The sequence below is a fragment of the Onychostoma macrolepis genome, chromosome 25, assembly GCF_012432095.1.
Source record: "Onychostoma macrolepis isolate SWU-2019 chromosome 25, ASM1243209v1, whole genome shotgun sequence".
Lineage (NCBI taxonomy): Eukaryota > Metazoa > Chordata > Actinopteri > Cypriniformes > Cyprinidae > Onychostoma > Onychostoma macrolepis.
The window spans coordinates 22,457,003-22,471,641 of record NC_081179.1 but is presented as its reverse complement, the minus strand read 5'-3'; the positions used below and the strand labels follow the sequence as shown (position 1 = coordinate 22,471,641).

The window sequence follows — 14,639 nt, the reverse complement described above, 5'->3', positions numbered from 1 at the left end:
TTGTAACTTCAATAAAGATTAATATTTAATTTATACAGACAAATATGCAAAGTTGTTTTACACTTGATTACTGAATTTCTGTACCTAAAAAGTAATGTTAGACCTACCTACAAAACTTGAAATGCACTGTTTATTTTATTTGTATCTTTGCTCTATTGTATTTATTTGTGCTGTTGCTTGTAGTTATATTATTTGTTCTTATTTTCTTTATTTTTTATTTGACAATATAGTTTTTCCACTAAACATAGCACATACGGAACCGCATCAAAACTGTGAGTCTAAAACCGCGATACAAACCGAACCGTAAGTTGAACTGTTGCACCCCTAATAACACATTTGCTGAAGAAACCATACTGCTTTAGTTTGGTTCTATGAGGCTTTGAACTCTTTGTGTTGTGACTGGTGTATTACAGGGCTCATACCCCGTCACTCTGCGTCTCGAGTGTACCAGGTGCGCTACTGAGCAAGTTTACAACATCAGAAAAGTCATACATATGGAAATGCTATCGTCAAAATTCATTTGTTTACAAATCATGCACTATGGTGAAAGTGTATTAAGGTCATGACATAGTAACCGCATGAAAATAAGTCAATAATATGCCTGTGTTATCATAATGTGTGTGAAAAGGAATTAAATTTGCCTCTAATGTTCATTTCAGCTGGAAACTGCAGTGAACTGTATTTAAATTTGTAAATTTTACAAATACTTTTCCTAAATACTTTTTTTTCTACTTTTCCTAAAATGTAGGTATATTGGGACATTTTTCAGTCTGTGTTCAAAAATAGTAATGCTTAACTTAGATACTTTTTTTCAGTGGCAAAAGTAGCTCAGCTATTTCAAAATGTGCATATTTGCTATTCCAGGAAGGACAAGTTAGAAACACAGGGCTGGGAACAATCCAAGAACACATCCTTGTGAAGAAAGAACAAAGGAACAACTAGAAGTGTACATGTTATTGACAGGAAACCTGCATAGAGAGATTATCCAATAACATTTAAATATACACATTTAAATATATAAGTCTTAATGGTACAGTACCAAAAAAGCCTGTTAAATTGTATAAGAGTTAGAGAGGGAGTAAAAGTCTATTTTTGGCATTAGTTAGATGTTTGAATGGCTGAGCAGCCCTGGAATGTTATGACACTTATTTTATGATCATGCTGTAGAGTCATAAAGCCTCAGCATGAGAAATGCTTAGCATACATCTACAGCTGATACACTTCCCATCAGTGTCTGCTGGTAACATAGATATGTTAATTTATCTCCCTTTACCTTTACAATTTTGTCACAGGGCTATTCATCTCTTTATAGTGTTTTGATGGCCAGATAAAGCTATACATCATCCTCTTGTCATTTTTTGAAGCTAAATATTAATCAATAAATCATGTGACCCAAAACGGCCCAGCTGTGATATTTTGTGCAAACTGCATAAGTCGGCGAGATGTACACATACAGCCATTTATTTTCAGGGACATATATGTCCATGCCAGGAGCAGACAGCACATGTAAATGCAACAAAGCATCAAAATTCATTAATGCCGCTAAGGAAATCTTATCACCGCGACACACTGGCATATAGTCATGTATATCAGCTCAGGGGATCATAAATTAGCTGTTGTTTCACAGTCATTTCACCTTGAAGAGACTTTTGAGTGCTTTTAGCTGCCCATGAACTCAGGATACACGCCTGATATTATCATTAACTAAAAATACCAAAACCATTTTTTATAATACTTGAAATAAAATAATCATAATATATATATACAGTCATGGCCAAAAATATCGGCACCCTTGGTAAATATGATCAAAGAAGGCTGTGAAAATTAATCTGCATTGTTAAAAATCTAACCTTTCATTGGATAATAAGAATTTAAAATGGGGGGAAATATCATTATGAAATAAATGTTTTTCTCTAATACACATTGGCCACAATTAACGGCACCCCTTAAATTCTTATGAGTAAAATATCTCTGAAGTATATTCCCATTCATATTCACAATTTTGAGCACTCCAGAGTGATTATGAACATGAAATTATTAAATTAAATTTATATAAAAATAAACACTCAGAAACTAGTAAATTAAAAAAAAAAAAAAAAAAATCACAAAGAAACAGCAAGTAACACAGCATTTATTTTTTTTTATTTAATTTTGAAGAAAGACTTGTAAACCAAACTCTAAAACTCAGAGTATGGTTGAAGTAGTAAAATAACTAAAACTAAAACTTTAAACTGCATTATTACATTATAAAACTAGACTTATTAAAAAAAAAAAAAAGCTTAAAAAATACTAAATCTTTAATTAAAATAAAATTAATAATAAATATAAAATAAAATTCAAAATATTAAAAAATATATAATAGTATATCAGTGATACTAAAATAGCACAAAAGTGGGTAAATAAATATTTGCACAAACAAACAAATAAATGTCTCAATACTTGTATGAATAATGTACATTTCAGATGACACATCTTATTAACATCTCCAGTGAAGCTCTGAGCTCCACAATGAGGCAGTCTAAGATCTCGCAGCTGGTCTGCTCAGACCGCACTGACCCCAGACCACCCCGGACGAACAAAACAGGACTTATGCTGCGAACAATAGAATATGTATGTATCAAAACTAATAAATAGATACCAGGGCTCAGGCTGGCACGTCAGACACAATGGGGTGTATTAAAATAACTGGCTTGATGTCATTGTTCTCTGAGCAGAGTGGGGTTTATGTGTTTATGTCTGTATGAATGAGATGGGCCGGAGATCACAGAGCTGTCCTTGTCCCATACAGTGATGAGCCTTTCAGACGCTCATTCAGCCTCACAATCTGCCCTGTATCGCCTACCCTCATCGAGATCTGATAGCTAAGAGAACTTTCACAAACACCCATCAAGCAAACCAAAAATGCAATGGTGACTCCCAAAAGGTATTTGGATGCAATAAAAATCATTAGATGTTGTTTCATAGAGCAAACAAATATCAAACCAAGTGTCACTTGTGCTTAAATCCTACTAGAGCATGTTTATAGCTTTAGTGTTTGGAGACATATTTAGTTAGGCCTATGAAGTTTCATTTCTACACACCTAGAATGATCGCTATAACATTGTGTCTACACCCGTTGAGACTGTTGTCGTGTCGTGTGTGTCGAGTGAGTCTGTCTACACTGAACGCAACAACGCGGAATTTGTCCTGTTGTCTGAAGTAGCACAAATGTGTGAAGTACGTCAGAAACAAGTCAGGGCATTGGTTTACTATGTATGTCAGTGACGCATGGCATTGCACTACATCCATTATAAACAATATCACTGATTATAATGGGCGCTTTTTGCTTTTGTCTCATCATGCCACTCACATCTGATTTAGACATGATGTTACAATAACATTTTAAAAGTATAGATTTTTTCAACGACATTTACGCCAAGAATGATAACTATAACAGTGATGCTACATATCAGCGTCCACACCAACTGATGATAATGTTTTGCTTATTCTTACTGTTATATGGGTTTTATAAGGTAAAATGTGTTTGTTTTTGAAAGTAACCATCTCACAACAATTCAAAAATATTTTGATTTGTCAAAAATTCATATAAATGTGTACAGCCTCATTCATAAGTTTTTTTTTTTTGGTTTTTTTGTTGCTCTCAACCCACTTAATTTTCATACAAATCAAAACATTGCATGAATTCCAGAGCACAAATTCATATAAAAGTGCATATTTGTTAAACAGCTATTTGTGAGACTGGATTGGCAAGACTGCTGGGACTGTGTTTGTGTTTGGTGATTTTTGTGGAATTCATAGTCTCAACTTAACTAACGTGTTTATTTTATGAAGATATTTTTGAGCACATACAAAATGTCTGCTGCTAATAAAGAAGTTTTTTTTTTACCTATCAATGCACAACATAGATATAAACATTAGCCATACCTAAATCTGCTTATTGGACTGAAAGAATGAGTGTCAAACCCACTTAATGCGTGTATGTGTTAATTTGATAGTTTATTTTATTATTTATATAATTATAATATTATATTATTTTATAATATTTAAAATGACCTTTTTTTTTTGTTTAAGCTTTAGTGATATTATTTTTTTTTTACTTTTTTATATTTCTGTTTAGTTTTAATTTATTTCTACTTTAGTTCAACTTCACCTTATTTGAATTTAGTAAGTTGCCAAGGAGATATTTCTATTTTACCTTTTTCATGTAATATTTATATTGTATTTCAGATTTATTTTTATTGTATTTATTTTTATTTATTTTCAGATTTATTTCAATGAACAAATAATTAACAAATGTTATATATATATATATATATATATAGATATAGATAGATAGATATACATGAATTAATTAATTAATTAACAAACAAATAACAAATCTATAATGTTATCTTTCAGTTGCTAATTTATATGCATACTATGAGTAAAATATAGATTATGTAATTTAACTGTACAGCACCATCTATTGGACAAATACTACAAACACTTACCATCAGACACACTCAAGCAGCTGCATATAGGTGCTGGTGGTGTACATTAGAGCCATACCTGCTATCATGGACCAGCATCTCCAGAAGGTTTCCAGCCACAAATAATTCAAAGACTTCAGCTTGTTCTGGGGGCAGAAGATGCAGGCTGTCAGTGTTTCACTATAGAGTGTAGATGAACTGCATAAAAACCAATGATAATGGAGCAGAATATGCAATGTGAGAAAAAAAAGACACTCCCTCTTTCAAGTTTCACTTCCTCATGAACAAAGTTCAGTTAAGTCTACATGAAAAACAGAAACAGAAAACATGAAAGTGATCGCTTCTAGAAATCCAACAAAGCTAAAGTTTTCATAGCATCACATTCAGTTGAAGCTGATTATTGGATTTCTATTTGCACAGGTGGGTCAGTATTTTCTTATATTCAATGTGCTGTGCTGTAATTACCACCTGACTTGAGCGAGCTCAGATTTTCATGCGTGATATCTTCTGTTATCTGCACAACATCAAATTCTTCTTGCCATGTTTGTGAGTAATTTCCTTTAGAGGTTTAATTATAGTTGTACTTCCTGGGGAAGTGTGTCCTTTTACCTTTCACTGAATGGGACTGATGTTGTGAAATGTTAGGATCTTCTAACATTTTTAATGTTATTTTCATTAGAAAGAACTGTTGTAGAAGCTTCAAGCATTTGTTATTATCCTCTGCTTAGAGTTGTCTGCTAGTGCTGAAGGAGAAGTAACATGTTTAAGGAAATGCTCAGTTCCATAATCAGCATTGTTTTGTTTTTTGGTCTCAAAAATATTTTATTTGGTCTCAAGATGCCATTGGGGTAATTTGAACCACCCCATATATTTACAGAAACATGCATAAGTTTAGTAGTATGTAATTGTATAGCTAATCATTACATGTATGGGCCATGTACAGCCACGACTGACTGTGATTGAGGGAGCCATAAAGTAAAAAAAAACAAGAAAAAAAAAACATGTATATATCTTCTTCTTCCTTTTTTTTTCTTTTGTACAGCTGCCTTATCTTCCATAGTTCTGTACCAAAATGTTATCTGAGATGCTGACTCTAGGTGAATTGTGGCGAAATTCATTTACAGAAAGCTAAATTAGAGAGCTTTGTTATGGAGGAAGAACTAGAACCACATGACACCAAGGCAGTGGATGCTAAAGAAGAAGTGTCTTCAGCTCCTGAAGCTTCCTCTCCTCAGCAGGAGAAATCATCCAGTAATGGTCAGTTTACGTCAATTCTTAAGTTGCAACTGACATTATGAGAGCAGAATCTGATGGTTGTGTGTTTGTGGAATTGTGTGGTCGCTGTGTTCGCTTCATGTCTCCTCGCAGCTGAAGAGGCAGATGTGGGTTTTAGCGCCTCCTGTCTGACCACAGCAGAGCTGCAGCAGCACTGGAGAGCCGTTAAGCAGGAGTTCAGAAGCGTTAAACTTCTGTTTGACATCCCCGTCACGCGAATCATCAATCAGAAAATCTCCAAATATGTGGTAAGTTCTTGTTCCAAAAGATGCATTATTTCATTATTATCTTTCATCAAAATGTAATAAGTTGCTCTGCCTTTTAAACAACGTTCCTTTTGTATGACGTCACAAAGGCCACGATTTTTTTTTTTTTTTAACTGCTTGCCTTTTCCCACTTTTCACTTTATTATCAAAGAATGTAACACTGAAGTTCACTTGTTTTGGATAAAGGATGGCCAGTCAGCTAATAGGATATGGTTCTTATTTCATTATTATTTTGGAGAACTAATTACTAACGTTCTAGGAAAGTTTTGTTCTTCATAAACATATCAATTAAAATGTTCTCCTAACCTCAAGGGGAGGTTCAATTTCCATTACTGAAAACTTTACTGGCTAACTTAGTGTTGTAGTTGAGACCAGAGACCAGCAGTGGTGCATAAACTACTTAGACTAGTCTTATAAGTTAGTCATCCAATTATTTTCTTCAAGACCGGTCATAACTTTTTTGAATTCAGTTCTATAAAATGGTATATTGGTATAATTTGAATCTGAAAAGACCACTTGGTTAACTGCAGTGTATGTAACTAGCCCCAGTTGCCTAACCTTAGCCTTTATGTTGAGACTGTGTCTTAAAATCTAGTCTGACCTACTATCTGTTAGCCAAGGGGTAATCGGTCTTTATTTTGGGGATTCAGAACAGACCAGAGGTATCCAAACTCAGTCCTGGAAGGCCAATGCAGAGTTTAGCTCCAACTTGCCTCAACATACCGGCCTGGAAGTCAGTATGCAAAATAAGAGCTTGATTAGCTCCTTCAGGTGTTTAATTGGGGTTGGACCTAAACTCTGCAGGACTGTGGCACTCCAGGAGCAGGATTGGACACCCTTGAAATAGATCAGTCCACATTTTTATGTAACTGACTTAAAAAGTTAAGATCAGCCTTAAAGAAATTAGGTGACTAACTTGTAAGACTAGTCCAAGTGTTTTATGCAACCAACCACATTTCATTTGAGTCCAGGCCAAGACCTGAGTAGGTTGAGTCTGAGTCAATACTGAGACCAGAAAAGGGTCTAAACGAATGTAAATATGCTCTATTTAAAGCCTGGTTTTGCTTTAATGTCACATGAATCTGTGCTCTTGTCCAGTGCTGCACAGACAACAAAACACACCCATAGACTGGGTTTCACAGAAGGGGCTTAGGCTAAACCAGGATTAAACCATAGTTCAATTAGGACATTCAAGTAATTTTTATAAACATGCCTTAGAAAAAACATTACTGGTGTCCAACTTGAGACAAAACAAACGCACTGATATATTTTAAGATCAGTCAGTGCAAATTTATTTCGGTTGAAACAGCTCAGATTTACATTTTAGTCTGGGACTAGGCTTAAGCCTTGTCTGTGAAACTGGGGATAGTGTTGTAGCACTCACGTCAAAGGCAGAAGCCAAATGCTCCATAACAAGACCAAAACCATGCAAATCCTGGTTCTGGACTCAGACTCAAGTCTGCTTTTGAGTATCACATCTTTTCTTTAGAACAGGGGTGCCCAATCCTGGAGATCTACATACCTGCAGAGTTCAGCTTCAACCCTGATCCAACACACCTGTCTGTATTCGCTCCTAAAGAGTTTAATTAGCTGGTTCAGGTGTATTTGATCAGGATTGGAGCTGAACTTAGCAGGAAGGTAGATCTCCAAGAACAGGATTGGGCACCCCTGCTTTAGGATGTCCATTCTGGCAATGTTCTGGGAATCAAAAACTGTACATGCCTTTACCCCAGACTTAACACAACCTGCAATGCGTCTTGTTCCCTCCACATTAAGTTCACAGCTTATTCCTGTTCTTCAGGTGTACCAGGTTGTGGTGATCCGCTCCGGTAGTTACGACTGTGAGAGAGTACGTATTGAGCGACGCTACTCAGACTTCCTCCACCTTCATCAGGAGCTCCTGCTGGACTTCAGCGAGGAAATGGAGGACATTGTGATGCCCAGGAAGAAAATGACGGGCAACTTCTCAGAGGAGAACATCGCCGAGCGGCGCGTGGCCCTCAGAGACTATCTTACTCAGCTCTACTCCCTCCGTTGTGTCCGAAAATCACAGGCGTTTCTAGCGTTCTTCACCCATAAGGAATTAAAAACTTCATATGACCTCCTGCGTGGGGGGCGCTTTTCCCGGGCCCTTGAGGGCCTCCAGAAAGTGTTGGTAATTCAGGAAAAACTATCTTCTCACAACCCTATTTTAGTGGTACCAACCTTGTGTGCTGTACTGGTGTGCCAAAGGGATCTAGAAGACTTTGATGCAGCATTTCAAACTGGCAGAAGAGCTCTGCCCATGGTGAGACGCTACGCGCTCCAGCAGTATCAAGGGCCCCTGCTGGAGGCTCTTGTTGATTTGGGCTACAGTCTTGGGCTGCCTGTGGCCCAGTTACAGGATGAGCTGACCAGAGTGCAAGACTCTCCAAATGGGCAAGTGTCAGAGATGTCCCTTAAAGAACTGGTGGTGCAAGAGTTTGTATAATCAGTAACACCTGCAATTGTAGTTGTGTTTACTATAATCATTATTTGATTAATTCCCTAATCCAAAATATTCAGCTTCAGAGAGTTATCAGAATAATGATTCTCATCTCACCTGACAGAAAATACAACAAATAAAAATTCCCACAGATTTACATTGTAGAGGCCTGAATTTCATAGAGACTTAGCGTGAACTCTCTTGACGTGGACCAGAAAGAAACCATCCAATCACCCTGAAAAAACACATAGCAACATGCCACATCCACACATCAGTGCCTGAACCCTGTAGACATGAGGACAGCCTCCTTTGACTTGAGGGAATGTGATGACTTGTTCAACTGTATTTATGTTTTCATTTCTGTTTTTTTCTCTGCAAATATTTTACATTCATCTTGGATAATTGTGCAACAGTGAAATTAAATATCACTCTTGCAAGTTATTCTGGATGGCTTTTCTCAGATTGTGAGTACTTTTAAGCCAGTGAGTGTTGTTATTGTTAACTGAAACAAAAACCATTAAAATTAGTTTTTGTTAACTGAAATATTTTAAGTTTGAAATATGATGAAGGCTGAATTCAAATAAAATATAAATATTACATGAAAAGCTAAATAGAAATATTTAAAAAATACACTAATGAAAAAGACAAAAACAAACCAAAACTTACACCAACTTAGACTAAAATTAAAAAGAAAACTAAAAATATAAAAATTATATTATTATTATTATTATTATTATATTATTACCACAATAATAATATCAATAAATAGTATAATAATAAATAACACTGTTTCAAGCAGACTTCTCTGATGCTCTTCTAAAAAAATGAATTTGTTTGTGTAATTAATATATTTATACTTTTGCAAAACACAGCATCCTAGAAAACTCACACTAAGTAAATTACTAGGGGTATTGATTCATGGGTTCAAATCCCGGACGAGCCCCCAAATAATTATATGTCCATCAATATCAATATACTGTATGAATATGTTTTTGTATCAATATGTTTTTTTATTTATTTGTCTTAAATCTCCAAAACAGAGTCTTTCATTAAATGACATACTATGATTGTGCCCAATAACTGCCTTATCTGCTGCTGTATGGCACTGTACATACATACAGTAATTGTCAAACAATTGTAAAAGGAGTTCAAACAAAACTTAAAACAAAAATACAGGTGTGCAAACATTTGTGATGAAATTAGTATTACAGTTTAATCAGTTAAGAAATACTACATACTGTGCAAGAACAACAGACATTTATCCATGTGTGTCTGTCCCACTCACGTCATCTTATGAAACTCCAGGAAGCAGTTTCTTTCTGAAGTGATGCACAGGTGTACGTCACACTTGCTGCACTTGATTCGGACGATCCCTTTACAGCCAGGATACTTGCACCTCCCTTTCTTCTCCATGACAGGCCAGTGGTCCATTCTGTCCAAGCGCACCTCATCAGACACACCGGGGCCCGCTGGCCCCCTTTTCCTCGTCTCCTCCAGGCCTGCTGTCACTTTGTGAGGGACGTTTCCTTTAAATAATGGAATATTTATGGAGCTTGGATATATTCAATATAATATAAAAGGCTTTTACATTCAGTTTTGGGTAAGCTACTTTAAAAAAGTAGCCTAATTAATTTCTAGGTACTAATTACATATTCAGCAGTGTAATCAGATAATTACTCTTTCTAAAAATTACTTTCTAAATCCCATATCTACCTCAACCAGTTGAACAATACAAGGATAGACATAAAACTGTTCTTTTAATTCTTTCAAATAAATAATAAGTTGCAAATATTATTCTTCAATTATTATAACTGACCAAAGTATTTAAAGGGAGAAGGTTACATTAAAAACATAAATTTGTACCTGGATTTTACATTTTGATGTTAAATCCACTATAGAATTGTTCTATAGAAGCAGATGTAATTAAATTACAGAAAAATTAAGAGTAATATCTTAATTTACTTTTTCAAGGGAATTTAATTACTGTAATTAACTATTGGTAATGCATTGCACCCAACACTGTTTACATTGTACTTCAAAGTACTTTAAATATTTTTTGTTTTGTTTTAATAATAGTAATTGTTTTAATTTTTGTTTTAAAAGCTAACGTTACATTTTCCAAAGAAAGCATTCTGAAACTCAAGCTCAAATCAGAAATATAACAGCTACGGATCACTGATCCTGGATCAGTTAAGTGATGCCACAGACACTAAAGCTCGTAACGCCATTGGCTCCTCAAGCTGTCAGTCAAACCTCATTATCCTCCCGCCTCTCTCGTCAATAAAGTGCGGCGCACGTTTTGGAGCATTTCAGCTTGTTTGCAGTCTGAAGGTAAATAAAGAACTGTTGATTGAATAAGTACAACGGTTTCTGTACTCAAAAAACACTATTTATAAAGGCTAATGCTTTTTTTTTTTTTTTTTTTGAGGAGAGGAGAGGAGAAGAGTTTCTAGTTTTAGTCTAGCATTTGTTGTCAAGTCACAGCCAAATAGCTCGTGCAAAGCGCTGAATCTTTCATAATATGATACTTTGGCCAAATAACAGAAAAAAACTGAACGCCCACATAATGACAGAAAACTTGGGAAAACGGGACACAAGTAAGAAAAAAAAAGAAAAAAAAAACATTCGCTGTCAAAAGCTTCGTATTTGAACTTGATTTTGGTGAAATGTTTATATTAATATCTATGACACATGCAACGATGCAAATAAACGTAGCCTATCTGTAGGCATCTATATGGTAACACAATACAATACGATTTCATTAAAATACATTTGTTACAGTATTTATTAATCTTTGTTAATGTTAGTTAATGAAAATACAGTCGTTCGTTAGTAGTTAATGTTAGTTCAGTGCATTAACAAATGTTAACAAACAACTTTTGATTTTAATAATGCGTTAGTAAATGTTGAAATTAACATTAAGATAAATGCTACAAAAGTATTGTTCATTCTTAGTTCATGTTAACTACACTAACTACTGAACCTTATTGTGAAGTGTTACCATTTATATAAATGTATCTGTATACAATAAAGCCACAATACCAACAATAGGAGGTTTCCGGCCCTGTATTTATGTTGCCAAATTGGTTTGGAACAGCTGTTGAATAAACAATTAAACTGAATATGCCTGTCTATCTGCTTGACTGACAGTTTTATTGATCACTGAGAGAGCATGACTTGGTATGATGTTGGTTCAATAGAACTGTTTTAATTTTTTAGCTTGGATGTAGTAAACTACTTTTGCCATGTTGCTGTAGCTTAGCTTACATTTCCCAGGGCTGTAGCTTTAGTGTAGTTAAGCTTCATTTAAAGAAGAGAAACTGTTAGCTTAGCTCACTACATTTTCCAAGTAGCTTGCCCAAGACTGCTAAAATGATATAACTCATGTCCCACTATCTATGAAAATCCACAATAAGAGAATGCATTAGGCTACAGTTCCCTTGTTTTCGAGCCGCCATAAGTCTTAAGGAGATTCGTGCACATCAACATCTATTTAACTTACCAAAATACATAAACAGAAATAAATCCTTACTAAATATGTTTAGTGATGCACTTCGTTGCCATACGGCATCGCTGGAGAATAAAGGGTTAATGTAGCTCACCAGACATGAGTAATCAAGAAACGAAAAAAAACAAAAAGCCTTGGTATTAAATATTACCATATTAAAGTATAATACGTTATAAAGTATTAAACTAATAATGCATAAATACAGTATTACACTACTACTTTTGTAATATTAATGATGAAACTGCAGTTTCGGTCGATCTGTGTTGTGCGACTAGTCGAGCCTTGCACGTGTTGCGACAGCGCTTGCGCAGACTTCATGTGGACCGGTATTTATTTTAGCTTCTTGTGCTACACACATGCTGTCATGCTGCCCATGTGCACCATATAACTAAAGGAAAAGCTCTTTATATCAGTCCGTTCACATTAAAACGCCTAGTTTCGCTCTTGTATAAAATGGCGAAGGATGGTGCCGCGAAACTGTCCAAAAATCTCCTGCGGATGAAGGTAAGAAGCTCCGACTCTGGCAGACTTCAGAAACAGCTCTGATAGTTCTGGACCTCCGAAGAGGAAGTCATTCAGTGGGGAACCTTTGATTAAAATCGATAAAAAAAAAATAAAAATAAAAAAAAGTTTGAAGTTGTCATGTTTTGTTTTGAGTGTTGTAGATGATTCAGTGAATAGCGAGTTATTTCTCTGATGACAGCTGTGTCTGTAGTTCATGCAGAGAGGCCTGGATGCAGAGGCGAAGAAACAGCTGGATGAGGAGGAGAAGAGGATCATCAGTGATGAGCACTGGTTCCTGGATCTGCCTGAGCTCAAGGCCAAAGAGTGAGACCTGACTGACCTTTCCCTGATACAGTGTCCTCCGTATAAGGACACTTAAGTCAATGTCTAATGTCTTAAAGTCATTGTGTGACTGAACAAATATCTACAGAAGCCCATTTCTGCCAGATAAGGAAAAAATGCTTTGGTAAATTATAATTTTCACAAAAAAAAATCTATTTTATGATATTAGAGGTCAAAATTAGGACATGAGGTTAAATTTATGAATATATGCTCAATAAGTCAAAATTAAATTTAAAATTATGATGTGAAAAGTCAAAACTGACGACAACTCATATTTTTATAGTTATAACTGACAATATTATGATGAGACATGTCAGAATTTTTATCTCATAATTGTAAATTAGTATCTCATAATTTGCACTTTCTATGCCATAACTTTGATTTACCGTTGCATGATTTTTTTTATTTATTTATTTTTTTCTTATGTGGTGGAAATCTGCTTCCATAAATATTAAGACTGCATTTTTCTGTTCAAAATAAAGGTATAATTCTTTAATAATTTGTAATTTTTTTTTTTTTTTTTTGGGTTATATCCACTAAAAATGACCAAACTAATTAAAAATAACTGGCTTGAAGAAAAACGTAGCTCTGAGAAACTTTTTGTAGAGGACTCTTATTTTTTGTAATGCAGAGACATTTAGACATCATTATATGTGACTTCTAAGTAACCAAATACCCTATAATCCTACATTTTTGATGTGTTATTAACATCTTGTTATGCATTATATATATATATATATATATATATATGTATGTATTTTTAATTTTATTAGAAACTACATCATTGAGGAGAGAAGTTACGTTCCCTGTGAGGATTTGGTTTATGGCAGAATGTCATTCAGAGGCTTCAATCCTGAAGTTGAGGTACTTTTGTATACTTTTATGAAATGTGAGACCATAAGTTTGCTTGCATTTTGCATTTTTCTAAATTAAGCAAAAATGTGAATTGGAGTTAAGCCAGAATAGTTTTGAACACTAATTTTATTTATATAGTCTACTTGCTCGTGAATGGAGTTTTGTTCATTTTCAGCCAGTCAGCATCACAGATTTGTACGCGTTTGATTTGCGACCTGGAATCTGAAGTATTTGCTAATTTTATGTGATAATTAATGTCATGATTTCTGTTTCCTTGAGCACTGAACATTTTATTTAACACCAAACTATATCGCTTGTAGAAATTAATGTTGCTAATGAACACGCACAAAGAGGAAGAGGACGAAGAAGAGGACGACAATGTGAGCAGAATGGAAACTGATATTACAGATGAAGAGATGGCTAGAAGGTGAGAGAGGAAGTGATCTCGAAGTGATGGCATTGTACAGGAACCAAAGACATTGATTGTTATTTGCTTTTTCCCTCAGATATGAAAGCTTGGTTGAGAGCATGAGAAAAAAGTTTGCCAAGAAAAGAAATCGCTCCACAATTACTAAGAGTGAAGCGGACGTCAACTGCAATGATGCTGATAATCAACCCAAAAAGGTGTTCCTGAAACCTCAGGACTGAGACATTTTAATCACGCATCTGCGATTTATATATAGATGTTTATTTTTATGCATTGGACATTTTTTAGATTTTTTTTTTCTCTTATTTTTATGTTTAAAGACAACAACATGCATCATTATGGAAAAGGTACAAGTGTATGGATTTATTTGAACATCCTTATGTATACTTTTTCACAATTAAATGTACCAACCTAGAAAACAAAAGTAAAACATTGACCTGGATGTGAATGACCAGTGCTTTAAAAATGCCTGAGAACCCAATGAAGGCTTTATGATCATTAGAGAGCAGCCATATTAGTGGAAATCTGG

At 34.9% G+C, this 14,639-nt stretch overlaps 2 protein-coding genes across 3 annotated transcripts; both read left to right on the top strand.

Annotated features, from left to right (window-relative positions):
* Window positions 1-4,674: 4,674 nt before the first annotated feature.
* Window positions 4,675-8,631, top strand: snx20 (sorting nexin 20). 2 transcript variants are annotated; one of them, XM_058767151.1, is made up of 4 exons: window positions 4,675-4,889; window positions 5,594-5,726; window positions 5,838-5,992; window positions 7,812-8,631. In XM_058767151.1, exons 2-4 carry the CDS (start codon window positions 5,618-5,620, stop codon window positions 8,478-8,480), a joined length of 933 nt encoding a protein of 310 aa, XP_058623134.1. In that variant the 5' UTR covers window positions 4,675-4,889; window positions 5,594-5,617; the 3' UTR covers window positions 8,481-8,631. The 2 variants fall into 2 exon arrangements, with proteins under 2 accessions (XP_058623134.1, XP_058623133.1); XM_058767150.1 differs by having other exon boundaries at window positions 4,676-4,889; window positions 5,512-5,726.
* A 3,651-nt stretch (window positions 8,632-12,282) lies between these two features.
* On the top strand, window positions 12,283-14,613 carry mphosph6 (M-phase phosphoprotein 6). The gene is made up of 5 exons (XM_058767167.1): window positions 12,283-12,486; window positions 12,698-12,810; window positions 13,602-13,692; window positions 14,004-14,110; window positions 14,190-14,613. The coding sequence occupies exons 1-5, from the start codon at window positions 12,436-12,438 to the stop codon at window positions 14,329-14,331; spliced, it is 504 nt and encodes a 167-aa protein (XP_058623150.1). The 5' UTR covers window positions 12,283-12,435; the 3' UTR covers window positions 14,332-14,613.
* Window positions 14,614-14,639: the final 26 nt, after the last annotated feature.